The 15697-nt window shown below is 39.6% G+C and overlaps 1 protein-coding gene across 1 annotated transcript in view; it reads left to right on the forward strand.

Moving 5' to 3' along the window:
- The window catches only part of SOBP (sine oculis binding protein homolog), a 163746-nt gene that overhangs the window by 37938 nt on the left and 110111 nt on the right, over window positions 1-15697 (forward strand). Inside the window, exon 4 of the mRNA XM_049654092.1 lies at window positions 3906-4057. Coding sequence (XP_049510049.1) covers window positions 3906-4057 — 152 coding nt within the window. The remainder of the gene's footprint in view (window positions 1-3905; window positions 4058-15697) is intronic.

The following is a 15697-nucleotide window of genomic DNA, read 5'->3' on the forward strand; positions in this document are numbered from 1 at the left end:
CATGTTAGAGTAATTAATCTGTACTTCTCCTTCTGGAATGTAAAATGGAATAATGTTCTATAGCTCTTTGAACATTAGATTGGAAATAAAATGCCCTAAACATTTTGCTTAATTAAATCCTAAAGAGGTGGTACAAACTTTTCATGATTAATAGAAGCATGCATATTTTGACTGATGCATATTTATATGATATTATCATATGAAAATTTTATCATGTTATACAAACTGTTCGCCTCGGGAATGTGACTTAATGCTATAAATATTTTGCATTTGTTGTTGCATTGTTCATTATGAAAAGTACACAGGCTAATGGCTATAAGGAAAGATCTGTTATGCCAGTCTTCTTTGAGGTCATCTCAAGTCTCTAATGGCACAGACGTTAGCCTAAATATAAGATAGGAAGTCAGGTTCTCCCTAGTTTGAAGAAATATTAAAAAAAATTTTTTTTGGTAGCAGATCAAATTAGAAAAGCTAAAATGCTAGGGCCTTCTATTTTGCCAATGTAAAGCTTGCACATAATTACTGGGTTTCAGATTTTTAAAATGTGGTTGTTGAAATGAACATATCCCTTTGGTTTTAAGCACTTAAGAAAAGCCCTAGTTTCTAGAGGTGCAGTCATACAAATTTAGGATGGGGCACCATCTCATGTCTAGGGGCAGACTTTTGAGCTATGTTTTAGCTGAAAAATTAACTTAGATAATTACAGTTCTTAGTTTCTTAAATATGATGTTAATAAAGATGGCTTTTATAAGACCAGAGTACCTGAGATCTCTGAAAATGTCGTCTCATCTTTGGAGCACTTGCTATTGGTAGCAGTTTGATGACAGAAAAGGAGAAATCCAATGGAATTTTTCCAAAGTGTTTGCCTCTATGAAATGGAATTTTATGAGAAGCGGATGGGAATACTGAATTATTTAACAAGACAGATGCTAGCCACCATTCTAAGAGTTTTCCAACTGCCACAGAGAAAACAAAAGTGCACAATTTCTTTTGTCTCATCTTCCCATATTGTTACTTTGTAGTATAAATGATTTATAAAAATCATCTCCCTTAACATTCTACTTTTTGTTTATGTGTTAGGTCTAGTGTAAGAAAGTGTCCGTGCCTGTGCCTCCTCTTAGAAAATTGACGAGTGGGGCTGCCTGGCTGGGATGGAGGGGGTGGAAGGAAGCCCCAGAGAGACTGTGAGCTGCCCTTTCCCCAGCCACCTTGCTGCACCCCAGCTCGTGGAGGCCCTTTGCCCACCTTGTTACCGCTTTGTTCTCTACCGTTTTTCGTCTCAGTTTTAGTCCATTATAGTGGGCTGTTTTATTTTATTCATATCCATTAAAGATCTAGGAGGAAAAATTTTAGGTTTTGTTTCCCAAACCAGACTGTTTAAAGGAAGGAACCTCAAGGGGAAGCTGATGGTTGTTCTAAAACAGGTCCTTGGGAAGTGGGGTCTCCTTTTTGAACTCTGAGGCCAAATAATTTCCCCCATAAAATGCTTTTTTCCTTACAGATTTCACCAGAATCAAACTTACTGCCAATGGATCACTTGGGAGAGTTCTGCTATATCATCTTCTTTTTTAGGACTTTAAGATTTTAAAGCAGCTAATCGAGAAGAATAGAAACTCGCAGTTCAAATTAGTTTAGTAATGACAGATAATTATTTTTAAAATGTACTATTTCTAATCTAATTAAAAAAATCTCCTCCATACTCTGAGATAAATTGTTGAGTCTAAATTCAGATAAATTTGTGTCTATGACATTTCATGTCTATAGACATTTCATGTAAAATGTCTATATGTAAACAGATACCGTATTAGAAACCATATAAAATATAAACAAAGCTTTCTTGAATAGAACAAACTGTTAAATGCAGTAATTGTATGACATTTGAATTCATGTTATGTCTCCATTTAAAGAAAGTTATGTTATCAAAAATGTTTGGCTCATATCAAATGTCATTTTTACACTGTCTTATTTGATAACTAACAATAGATCACGTTCTGTAATTTGTGGGAAAAAAAGTGGTCATTAAAATGACAATATTTATTCCATTAAGGTAAATAAAATGCTGCACGTAGTTCTGAGTGATGATACTCAGGGGGAAAAGAGCCGTATCACTGCACTACAAATTAGTTTGCTTCTAATTTTGCAGGCTGATGACCACACTGCCTCAAACCAAATCTTTTCCCTGGAAATGGAATGATTGCATGACAGACTCTATGAACCATGAATATGTCAACAACTCATGGACCAGGCCTTGCTTAGCAATTAGTCTTTGGGGGATTTTATTCAGAAATCAGACAACCCTATACCAGAGCTTGTTGGGGATTTTGTGATTACCATTCATGTCGGGAGCATGAGTCTGGGATAGTAAAAAAAAAAAAAAAAAAATCCGTGAAGGAAGAAAAAATGTAGCTAATAGTGGCAGTCAGTCATATGTACACACATTGTCAATGGGGAGGACCAGAAAACTCAAGATATAGCAAAAGCCCCCCTAGGAGGCAGCAAGAAAATATTTCTTAGACTTCTTTTTTTTCTTATTATTATTTTTAATATTTATTTTTGGGAGAGAGACCGAGCGTGAGCAGGGGAGGGACAGAGAGAGGGAGACACAGACTCCGAAGCAGGCTCCAGGCTCTGAGCTGTCAGCACAGAGCCTGACACAGAGCTCGAACGCATGAACCATGAGATCGTGACCTGAGCCAAAGTCGGACGCTCTACCCACTGAGCCACGCAGGCGCCCCAAAAATATTTCTTAGACTTCTAATTAAAGTCTCCTTTTATTCCCCCCAAACAGGCCAGTATTTCTCAGACTTCAGTCATTTGAATATCACCATCACATTTTTGTTGTAACTCTTATCACCTGCATTATGATTTACTCAATGCATTTTATTAACTGATTCACTTTTTAAAAAGCCTGTCTTTGTTTTGAGCAGTCATATTGGTGATAGCATGGGCTTGTCTTGCTAGTTAAATTTGTTTTCTTCTCTCACAAAGGAAAAGATACACAGTATTTTAATTGTTGAAAATATTTGCATACCACTTACCATCATTCTGAGCATCTCCATGACACAGGTGGCAGGGCCCACAGGAGCTGCAAGGACCACCAGTCTAGCTGAGAATCATCTTTGTGGCTGTGTGACCTCAGGTCTCATGGCTGACACCTCCATTACCATCCCTTCTTCCCAGGACACGAGCTACATCACGTGGAAAGAATTTAAATCAGGCTTGTGCCTCCCTGAGGACACCCATGCAGGAAGGTTTTGTCGTAGGAGACTGCTGAGTGAGCCAGGCTAGTGCCTTTTCATCAGCAGAATCTGGCCACTCACCTCCTTCCTTTTTTGACTAGCCACATCACTTGGGAATCATTATATTGCAAGGGTAAATAACACCCTATATCATGTAACAGTAATAAGGAACATGCCAAGATTGAGCCTGGTTCCTGGCTATCAAGGTTCACACTGGGGCCTCACATCTGTAGGTTAGCACTGGCTGTCCCACCTAGTGTGGATCCTGTAGGCTTTCAGCAGTACCTTTGAAGAAACGGGTCATTTTATAAGCTTCATTAGTACTGAGCCTGCTTTAAGCAGGTAGAATATGCATTTTTAGCAGGCTAAGACGTCCTAGGAACCCTCCTCCTTGCTGTGCATTCATGCTCTGTGCTCTGGATTTTAAGTAAATGATTAAATGGTGTCTTTTGGAAACTTAGGAGCCACCCCCCCCCCAAAAAAAAAAAAAAAGCAAGCACTAAGTCCTCCTATCAAGAGCTGGCTATCCTGCCTTTGAGGTCAGAGCGTGGTGAGGCGTAGAAGTTAAAATTAGACTTCAAGTAGCTCTGTCAGGTTGAGGGTGTGTCTAAGTTTGAAGGGATGTTTGCTTCTGATATGAACATTTTTCTTATACTTTTATTATAGAAGATGATGTGTCAAATGTACAAATAATGTGTGCCTGGTGCCAGAAAGTGGGAATCAAGCGCTATTCCCTGAGTATGGGAAGTGAGGTGAAAAGCTTCTGCAGCGAGAAGTGCTTTGCGGCCTGCCGACGAGCCTACTTCAAGAGAAATAAGGTAAGAGCACGTAGAGAGAGGCGGCTCTGCAGGCCTCGCCAGCCCACGTGCGCATGTGCCTCTTAGCTTCTAGCTGAAAACACTGTGCACATTTTTCTTTTATTTTTTCTGTTTTGTCTGTTCTCTTTTTCTGCCATACTTAACCTTTTGGAATAAGGAATCAACCCCCTTCCAATGTGTAACCTGTTCTTCAGTTCCTCTGTTTTGATGTTTGAATTCTGAGAGGGTGACTGAGAATCTGATGAGGAGGGACACGGTGATCACAGCTGCCATCCTAAGTGACAGTGTCTCTCCAGCAGTAGAATCTATAGACTAGAGTCCATGAAAGATAAGTGGTAGCGATTCCTTATAAAGGCTGAGAAACTAGCCACAGAAGTGTGGCCAGAAAGCTTTAGTCCACACAGTTTAATATTTGTACCCAATGGTAATATTGCTCTGGCTCTTTCTAAAACCTGATTCGCAAATTCTAATCAAGAAAAACGTCAAGTCTCTCTTGACACCTTATATTCAAGTTGATTGATATTGAGAAAAGTGAAATAATGAATACCTGAACCAGCATTGCTCACACAGCCAAGCATTTCTGAGCAGCATGGTGGGTGAACACAGGAACAGCCATAGTTACCGGTTTTTGTTTTGTTTTGTTTTAAGACATCTTAGATCTGAAAATATCCTTAAAGAATAGTATTAGCCACCATTGATGAGAAGTGGAATGCATGTTTTTACAATTTCACACACACATACACACACAGCTAGTTTCTTAATCTTTAAAGAACCGCTGTAGCATTTCGCCACCAATTACTGAAGTCAATTGCTAGTTCTTGATTATTTTTCACTGATCTGTAAAGCTACCATAATTCATAAAATTGTCCACTTTTTTCTAAGCATTTCCATTTCCATAATACAAGATCACGATCTGTCTTTTCTTGAAGCAAACAATTATTATTTTTTTTAAGTCTGATATTTGCAATCCTGAAATGCTAATCTTGGGTTCACTGCATTGCAAGAAGCACCGTTGCAGCAAATTATCTCCTGCAAATTTGGGTCACAACATTCTGCCAAAAAACATAATGCTGAAAGAATTAGGCTGCAGGATTCAGCGGGGTGGAATTTTAGTAGCAGTCTCTAAGAATTAGGCTCATAATCTTCACTGGAACAGGGAGGCAAGTAAGGAAATTGTTTGGAATTCTTTTGGGACAGTCAACAGTCGAGTTCATTTTCCCTTGGGAGGGGCCAGTGAGACTCCAGAGGAGGGTGGCTAGAGCCTTGCATGAGACACGTTTTGTTTTAATATAGGAGGATTAAAATGATCTCTGAGACCCTGGGGCTCCTGTTCTGAGCGCTGAGCACTGGGGTAACAATCACAGGAGTGGACCCAGTGCTTTCATCTTCAAAGCCCTACTTACCACAACAAAATACTTTGCACTCCATCCCAGAAGATGGCTAGAGAACAGGATTTTTTGTCTTTCTATGATTCTGAAGGATTATGGGTCTGGATCTTGATGGACCGCCTGTAGCGAGCAAAATCAAGCAAGATGAATTTGTCACAATTCTGGCCATACATGTTACATTTTGCAAAGCTGTTTTGCTTTAGTAAGCCTTTAAAATAGCCCAGAATACCAAATTTGCACATATAATACCATATATAAAAATTTATGTTATTAAAAAATAACATGTAATATTCCATCGTTATAAAGTTTAAGGTCAAACTGAATTTAAACTTCCGTAGCATACTGTTTTAAAAATATGGATAACTGGGAGCCGAGATAAGAATTAGTATTTGGAATACTTACAGCAGGTGAAATCAGCAGGGGGAGGGGGACCATTACCTTTCACTTCCTGCAGGGAGTTATTGGGGTAGGTCTTTGAACATTCTGCAAAAGCTGGGAGTCACAGTGGCTTGAAGTTTAGCCAGTGACTTTGACAGCTGATCCCAGCAGCCCATTAGTGTATATACAATACCTGTCTTCTCTGTGATCTTCGTGCTTATTTATATATTCCAAAGCTCTGCCACCCTATACCTTCTCATTTTTCAAATAGGGGAATAGACTGGTCACATTGCTTGCTGGATTCCTTTTTTTTTTTTAATTTTAAGAGTGTTATCTCTGCAACAATATCCTATTGTATTACAATAAACATGTACAGCTGCTGCATTTCTGTTAACTGATAGGATTTTGTGGTCATTTCATTTAGGGCTTGGGTTTCCTAATGGATTGTATTCGATACCAGTCTCCATCCTGCCATTTCTAAGAACTGCTGTAATAAGCCCCAGGGTGTTCCTCACTGAAGAAAATAGCAAATAGCTACTTCTTTTCTTGTGTCATTTAACAGAGTCTTTAGTCCTCATTATTAAAATTGTGGACTTTCTTAATCTTAGAAAAATGGCAAAATTCTTCCCATTCTGACATAGAAGATTTTCTGGCTGAATTCTACACTAAATTTTAAATATTCAGAAGTGGATGGAAAGCAGTGTGAATAATATGTGTGTAGAAGAGAAATTTGCCTTAGATATAATGTAGGTTTAAAAAAACATGTAAAGTTAACTATGCTGTAAATTATGCTTTATAATGACATCCCGCTTCTTGGTGGATAGCATGCTGGGATCTAAAAATGGCCTCTAAGTTGAACCCAAATTGCATGCATAACTTTACAAAGAAAAATCCTAGTAGAAAAGGTAGCTAATTAGGAGCAGTATTCAGCTGACCTCTGTTTTGTGTCTGAGCAGCACCTGCATTTGTGAATGTAAATTGGACAGCTGTGCCTGTGGCTCCCCTGCTCTCCTCTTCACAAATGCTTGGGTATGGAGGCAGGAATTGATTCGCTGCTAAAAACAAGCACAAAAATAGCCCAACTCTCAAAATGAAGGCCCACTGAAAATTGGCTCTTTAAATTTCATTTGCTTCTCCACCCTTCCTTTCTCTTTGGGTCTCTACGTCTTTTTGATGGAGTAGGTTAAGAATGTCACATCTGTCTCTCACAAAACTCTGGCCCTAGAAAGGAAGGTGGGGTAGACTGAAGCCAAGTTAACCCTTTATGGCACGTAGTTTATATTTTCAAACCGAACTTAAAATTTTATTTGAAGAGTTGTGTGGATTGCCACACTTATGTAGGCTTTCTTCGAAATGTTTCTGTTAAGAGGGGATTGTGAGTCACAGCTGTGTTCGTTTAAGGAGCCTAACTACTAGCTTATACATTCCAGGGTGTTGGCTCTAAGAAGTGATAGTGTTAATCCATAATTATATTTTGTAGAATCCTTATCCCCAACAGTCTCAATTGCTGGCTCAAAAGGTTTTGAAACAGTGGGTAAGAAAAATACCTTTGTAGTCTATGGGCATTGGCTGAACAATGGTATGTCAATCTCATTACTTGATGCACTAGAGACTTTTCAGGGAACTAAGAGCTTGCTCTTTTCCCAGCCCCTTTTTGAGGCCACGAGTAGAGAAGGACTTGAGAACATTTCTAGCCTAGTGATTCTCCCAGGAGTTGGAAAGTTGCAGAGGTGTCTTAGTAGTTTTGCAAGGGATGCTGAAGGGTTTTGTCTAGCAAATACCAGTTTTACTTTGCACAATAACGGACATTTAAAAATATTCTTTCCTAAGGGAGTAATGCCTTATAATCATGATCCCTTTAAAAATGAGAATAATAGGGGCGCCTGGGTGGCGCAGTCGGTTAAGCGTCCGACTTCAGCCAGGTCACGATCTCGCGGTCTGTGAGTTCGAGCCCCGCGTCAGGCTCTGGGCTGATGGCTCGGAGCCTGGAGCCTGTTTCCGATTCTGTGTCTCCCTCTCTCTCTGCCCCTCCCCCGTTCATGCTCTGTCTCTCTCTGTCCCAAAAATAAATAAAAAACGTTGAAAAAAAAATTTAAAAAAAAAAAATGAGAATAATAAACAAGACCACAAATATAGTCATTTTCAAATAGCCCGTGTTTGGTCTTTTTCCTTCTGCTTGGGAAATATCTTACTGTCTAAACTAACGTCCATTAGGAGATAAATCAAGCAGGAGATAAAAACTCAAGACAAATGGCCAATGCAGGCAGTGTAAATGATTATTTTCTTTCTTTGTTAAGATCCGAAATTTATAGTGTTCTTTATGGATTCCTGACATTGATACTTTAGTAACAGGCACAATTTGCTAAAAACACCAAAGTTTTGCCTCCTTGTTCTAGTTTTTCCATAACTTGAAACAAGAATAGATGGAAATACTTCTTCAATATCATAACGTTGCTATTCCCCAACAGATCTCAGTGGGAAGAAAGCTGTGTAAATAAGAGATAATAAGGATGCATTAAAAGTAAAAAGATTATATAGACAGAAACAACATTTTGCAAATGATGTCATTAAATTGCTAACAATCATGATAATAATAAGCATTTAATGAGGGGAATATTGCATAATAAAGCATTTACTTCACTTTCAAATGATTTCCCTGAATTCACAGCAATCTCTTCTTAGAAGAGATCTCTTTTGGAAAACCCATCACTAATTAGCATGTACCATCATATTATTTGAAGTTACATTTTATTTAGACTACAATAGTCCCCCTACCCCCAGGAGGAATACCTTCCCAGACCCCCAGTGGATGATTGAAACCATGGATAGTACCAAACCCTATATATACTATGTTTTTACCTATACATACATACCTGTGGTAAAGTTTAATTTATAAATTAGACACAGTAAGAGATTAACAATAATAACTAGTAATGAAATAGAACAGTTATAACAACATACTGTAATAAAACTTTTGTGAATGTGGATTCACTCTCAAAATATCTCTACTGTACTGACCTTTCTTCTGGTGATGCTGTGAGATGTAGGCATTGTCATGTAGTATTAGGGTCCTACTGGTCTTCTGACGATAAATCAGGAAGATCATCTGCTTCCAGACCACAGTGTGCTATGAATAACTGAAACTATGGAAAGTGAACCATAGATAAGGGAGACTGCTGTATTGGTATTTTTATTAAACATAAAGATATCTTGGAAAAGATTCTGTTTCAGACTTAATTATCGAACCTACTAGTGCAGAAGAAATGTGGAACAGTTGCCCTGATCATCTACTGATTAACCTGTCTCCTTTGTTCCCTTTAAGCACCGGCAGGATTTAATTTGCAAAATGGCTATCATTCATGAGGGTTTGGGGAAGGACATTAAGAAATTATTTGTAATTAATGTTCTCTGACTGCCTGAAGCTCAGGCCACAGACGTGCTTTTGTCAGGTGCTTGCGAATATTCTTGATCGACAAGTAAATGTGCCAAAGGAGGACCAGGGTTTTTTCTTACAGATTCACCTTGTTTTTAGGGGAGCCAGTGAACCTTTGGAATGATTGCTTTGGTTCTGCCGTGTCTGCTGGAACTGTGCCACAATCCTGTTGTCCACTGCCTGCATGTAGAGTGGCCGCCTACTGCATGTAGAGCAGGACTTTGGTCTGCAGGCCAGTGGCTGAGTTCCCCTTTCAGTCATGGCAAACAGGGGTGTACCTCAGAAAGCTCTAGGCAAAGAACAACAAACCCAACTGTTTTCTTGTTCTCTGGTATTTTGAAATATGGAATGGAATATTGATGAGCTGCTATAAGTGAGAACCTATGAAAAGGGTATAACAGAGGAGGGGGAAGGTGTTGGCCCTTTGGGGTTCCAGCAGGAGAATTCTGACCAGCCAAGTTAGACGTAGGTCAAAGTACAGTGAAGCCTGGGCTCTTAGAAGAAAGCCAGAAACGGGTCCAGGGCAGAGCTTCTGCAGGCTGGGTGGGACACAGTGCCCTAGGAAGCCATCAGAAGCCTTGGGGAGAGGCGTTTGATCTTCATGTTTATCAGAACACTTGAACACCCCTTGAGAAATGCTGGTTTAAGGGATACCTGGAACACAAACAGAATGGGGCAAGTGAGTTTCTACTGAAAGGAATAGCACTCTCTTCTAGTTTTTAATGGGCTACATTTTGGAGGTTGTGGGGAAAACAGAGGAATAGTTCTGATCTATTATCCAGAATGGATGTCAACTTCTGAATAACATTAGATATTGTAGACGAAATATGAAGAGATGATTAAAACTCCAAATAGCTTCAAGCCCCATTCTTTGTTCAACATTTGGTTTCAATGAACAGAAGGAAGAAGGGGGGGGTGCGTTATAGATCTGAATCTGATCACCCAGGGATCAATACACAGGGCTATTGACATATGCTTGAATGTTGATTTTCAGACACAGTCAGTGTCTCGCCAACCTTCTAGTGATAGCTAATGCTATACACTTAAATCAAGTTTTTCTCATCTGAACCACCGGTAATTATCCAATCCATCTCAAAGGCACGCTCTCTTTTAACATTAACCACAGTGTCAGATTGCATCAGCTACATTGTGTTCTGGTGACTGCGGCTGCAGAGTGATGAATGCGTGTGCTTTGAGTTCATAGTCCGGCTGTCTGGTTGGACAGTGGGCAGTTCAGGAAACAAATGATCGGGAAGAGTTCTAGTTATTTGGGACATGCTTTCCCCTTATCGATCCAGTCACTTGTATTGCCAACTTTCTCACCTTGCTGCTAGCCGTGTTCAGGTTTATCAGAGAACAGGCATTTAAAGAATTATCTAATGGGTCATTTTGATATGCTTCTCCCATTGTAAGCTACATCCAGCACTCTTTGTGCCAGATTTTAAAAGGAAGGTGTCATGAGACCTTATTAATAAAGACCACAGGAGGGAGAAGTTTCTAAGAGTTCTTAGTGCACTATCCAGAGAAACCAAGAAAGAATGATTATGCATTTCCTAGGATTGTAGTTATGCTGTTAATTCAGATGCCTTGTTAAAAATGTTAACTATCCATTGGGGCACCTGGGTGGCTCAGTTGGTTGTGTACAACTCTTGATCTCAGTCTTGATCAGAGTCATGAGTTTGGGCCCCACGTTGGACTCCACACTAGGTGAAAAGCCTACTTTAAAAAAAAAAAAAAAAGACAGTGGGGCGCCTGGGTGGCTCGGTCAGTCGAGCGTCTGACTTTGGCTCAGGTCATGATCTCGCAGTTCGTGAGTTTGAGCCCTGCGTCGGGCTCTGTGCTGACAGCTCAGAGCCTGGAGCCTGCTTCGGATTCTGTGTCTCCCTCTCTCTGCCCCTTCGCCGCTCATGCTCTGTCTCTCTCTGTCTCTCAAAAATGAATAAACGTTAAAAAAAAAATGTTAAGGTAGTACGTTGAATTCAGGATTTTTCTTATACGCTTTTGCAAAGTCTGGTCACAAAACCTAGTACACTCAAGACGGCCATATGCAAGAGATGCAGGCTGTTGTTATTTTTATTTCTCTCCCGTCTTGGTACCTCTGGATAGCTTCTGTACGCATAAGCAAAAGTGTGAACTGGGCAAGCCATGTGTAATTATCTGTTCCTTGAGCTCTTTGTTCATTCTATCACAGATTAGAATGGAATAAAGAAAAGCTTGTTGTAGATGGCCGGTTAATTTCTGCCCCAGCAGTTCAGGCAGAGAATTGGAAATTCCCTACGTTACAATCCACTCTCAGGGTGGCCATGCACACAGCAGAATCTAATGTCTACTGACAGACTGCCTTCGGAGGTTACAAACGTCAATCTATTGCATTCTCCGTAAATGCAGGCCATGGGCCAGCACTGGGCACTACTACAAGCACAAGAAGGCAGATCAATGGTTTAATGAATCCATAAAAGATGCTTGAACTCTGCTGCAATTTACTGAACACTCTGGTTAAATGAAACTCCTGTAGTCTTTAACAAAGAAAGAGATAATCAATGGCTGGGGATGGAAGCCAATGTCCAGTAATCACAACCTCCCAGAATTTGTGCTGTTGTTTCATTGCTACCAGAGGGTTAGCCAGATCCAGGCTCTAAGGCTTACTGCTTATATATTAATATTTTCCTTAATGTTTGATCTGCATTTAACTCAGATGATATAATTGTAGAGTGCTTCTTCTGTAAGGACTATTTTTTTTTAATGTTTATTTATTTTTGAGAGAGAGGGGGAGAGAGACAGAGTGTGACCAAGGGAGGGAGGGCAGAGAGAGGAAGACACAGAATCCGAAGCAGGCTCCAGGCTCCGAGCTGTCAGCAGAGAGCCCGATGCGGGGCTCAAACTCACAAACCATGAGATCATGACCTGAGCTGAAGTCGGACGCTTAACTGACTGAGCCACTCAGGCACCCCTGTAAGGACTATTTTTAAAACCTATGGAATATTATTTAAATGACATTTTTTTAAAGTAATAAGATTAAGCTCCAGAATTATATTATTCTAACATGTAGTGTCTTTGTAAGGTATCCCCATGATGAAAAGTAAATAGGGGAATAAAATCCATTCATGATTAAGTCCTCAGAATGTCAAATTACATAGCGTTGGAAAGCCCTGATTAATCCTTCCATGGTAAAATATTCCTCATTAGTTTGCTATGGCTAAGGGTTAACCACTCCTATTATAAATTCAGACATTAATGTATTTTCTGCTTAATTCATCTTCTAATAGAAGAAAATATAGTTAGTAGATAGGAATTTTTTACTTCGAAATGTGCCTTGGAAACATTACACTGATTTATGAGAGGGCTTTGGAGACATGTAGGAGAACTCCTTCATAAATATGTTAAAATGAATTTAAAAGTATTTAACTACGTTTGATTGTAGAAAAACAACTGCTTTGACTTTGAAATGATTATTTTTTTTCCCACAGAGATAGTAGAATTTATAACATAAATCAAAGATTTGCATCTGCTTTTTGTCATACAAATTTAAGCTTTCTTATTGTTTTACTTTCTTGATTAGCTAATTAACATTATGAGAACTGGATACTACCCCACTAAGTGTATTTTGGGGATTCCGCGGGTAATAGGAATTTTGAGGTGTGACCATTGCCAGCCAGCTTCACAGGCCATTTGCCAAACATTCTAGGATCAAGTGGTGATTTCTACATGGATCCAAATAAGTGATATATTATCTTATAATCTGTTTTGATAGAATAAATTAATATTATCTTAAATAGGGTGAGCAGTTCTAAGACTGCACATCTAATACTTTGTTATAAGACCAATCTTTGAAGGCCCTGATACTTTCTGTGATCATCTGTAGGATTAAATTTTTTATAAGTTGGAGAAATTTAAATTGTTGCTGTCAGAGGACTTAAGGACACAGAGACCCAGGGGTAGGTAAGATAAAGCTGGGCAAATAGACATTTGTGACAACACAGAAGGGCCTAGAGGGTATTAGGCCGAGTGAAACAAGTCAGACAGAGAAAGACAAATACCGTATGATTTCATTTATCTGTGGAATCTAAAAAACAAATGAATAAACAAACAAAAAGTGGAATCAGGCCTATACATGCAGAGAACAAACTGATGGTTTCCAGAGGGGAGAGGGGTTGAGGGATGGGCAAAATGGGTGAAGGGGAGTGGGAGATACAGTCTTCCAGTTACGGATTGGATAAGAGGTACAGCATAGGGAATATAGTCAATGGTATTGTAATAGTGTTGTATGGTGAGGGATGGTAGCTACACTTGTGGTGAGCAGAGCATAAAGGTGTAAACTTGTGGAATCCCTGTGTTGTACGTCCGATAAAGGTATAGATATAGACTTGTAGAGTTGCTACCCAAGCTAACATTTTGTGTCAAATACACTTAAAAGAAATACTCAAAACTAACATTGTGTGTCAATTATACTTAGAAAAAAAATACAGAGGACAAACTGGTGATGGATTGGGGGGGGCGGGTAGGGATGGGCAAAATAGGTGAAGGGGATTAAGAAGTACAAACTTCCAGTTATACAATTAAGTCACAAGGATGTAAATTATAGCATAGAGAATATATCAATAATATTGTAATAACTTTGTATGGTGACAGGTGGTAACTAGACTTATGGTGATCATTGCATAATGTATATAAATGTTGACTCTCTATGTTGGACACCTGAAATATAATATTGTGTGTCAAGTATATTTTAATTTAAAAAAAGAAAAAAGAAAAAAGGTAGGGGGGAAGCTGGGCAAATACTTAAAGACAAGAGGGATTTGCCTAGCAGGAGACAAGTGCCTCTGTGTTGCTTTTTTTGTTTGCTTTTAGCCAATATTAAAAAAAAAATTGTTATTTATTCATCCACTTATTTTATTTTTATTTTTTTATTTTATTTTATTTTAATTTTTTAAAATTTATTTCTGAGACAGAGAGAGACAGAGCATGAGTGGGGGAGGGGCAGAGAGAGAGGGAGACACAGAATCAGAAGCAGGCTCCAGGCTCTGAGCTGTCATCACAGAGCCCAACGTGGGTCTCAAGCTCACAAACTGTGAGATCATGACCTGAGCCGAAGTTGGTCGTTCAACCGACTGAGCCACCCAGGCGCCCCAATCCATCCACTTATTTAAAAAAAAAAAAGATATACTGAGTCTCTATAATGTGCTAGGCACTCTTTTGGGTTTGGTGGATACATTATTAAACAAGAGAAAAGTCCTTGCCTTAAAGGAACTTACATTCTGTTCTCTAAGGGAGATAGATAATATACCAGTTAAGAATATGTATGTCTGTAACAGAATTTCAGGTTGTGAGTGACAAACGCTATGAAGAAAAAGCAGGGTGAGGAGATGGATAGTGACGGGGTGCTGTTTTACATCTAGTGGTTACAGAAGACATCCTTGAGGAGGTGATGTGTGGGTAGGGACAGAATGAAGTGATAGGGCTGTCACGAGAAGAGCTTGACGCAGATAGTTTTGGAGAGGAGGGGGAGCAAGTGAAAGGAAGGGAACAGGCTTGGTGTTTTTGAAAAGCAGCAAGAAGGCCATATTGTCTAGAGTTGAACGGTCAAGGTGGTTAGGGGCCAGATCATGTAGGGCTCAGAGGTACTAGTTTGGATTTTATTCTAAGTTTGATAGCAGCTGTTGGAAGGTGTTGAGCAGGATGTGTGACATGATCTAATCTTCACTGTTGATTGGATCTCTGTTAAGGAAGTAATACATTTAAGATTCTGGATGTAGAGAGGATTTGGAGAGTAGGAAAGCAATAGCATTCCCATGAAGCTGGGTGTGTCTGGCAACAGAAAACTAGAAGTGTCATATTCACTGAATTATTCACTAGGAGTTATGAAACATTTCCCAGTAGCAAAAAGTGTGTTGAACCAGTTTAGGGCTTTCTTTCTTTCTTTTTTTCTTCCTTTCTTTTTTTTTTTTTTTGAAAGTGTGGGAAGAAATGAATCAAGGATGGATATTGTTGGCTAAATGTTCTGACACAGAGACTTTTTTTCTATAGAGTAGAAACCAAGGCTTGGTCACAGACCTATGGCATCCACAGGTATCCACACCCTCATTAGAAGTAGTGTGAAGAGGGGCGCCTGGGTGGCTCAGTCGGTTAAGCAGCCGACTTCGGCTCAGGTCATGATCTCACGGTCCGTGAGTTCGAGCCCCGCATCGGGCTCTGTGCTGACAGCTCAGAGCCTGGAGCCTGCTTCAGATTCTGTGTCTCCCTCTCTCTCTGACCCTCCCCCGTTCATGCTCTGTCTCTCTCTGTCTCCAAAATAAATAAAACGTTAAAAAAAAAAAAAAAAAAAGAAGAAGTAGTGTGAAGAAGGGAGGCCTGGGTGGTTCAGTTGGTTAAGCGTCTGACTCTCGGTTTCAGCTCAGGTCATGATCTCATGGCTTCATAGGTTCGAGCCCCTAGCACAGAGTC

This window comes from Panthera uncia (genome assembly GCF_023721935.1).
Source record: "Panthera uncia isolate 11264 chromosome B2 unlocalized genomic scaffold, Puncia_PCG_1.0 HiC_scaffold_24, whole genome shotgun sequence".
Classification (NCBI taxonomy): domain Eukaryota; kingdom Metazoa; phylum Chordata; class Mammalia; order Carnivora; family Felidae; genus Panthera; species Panthera uncia.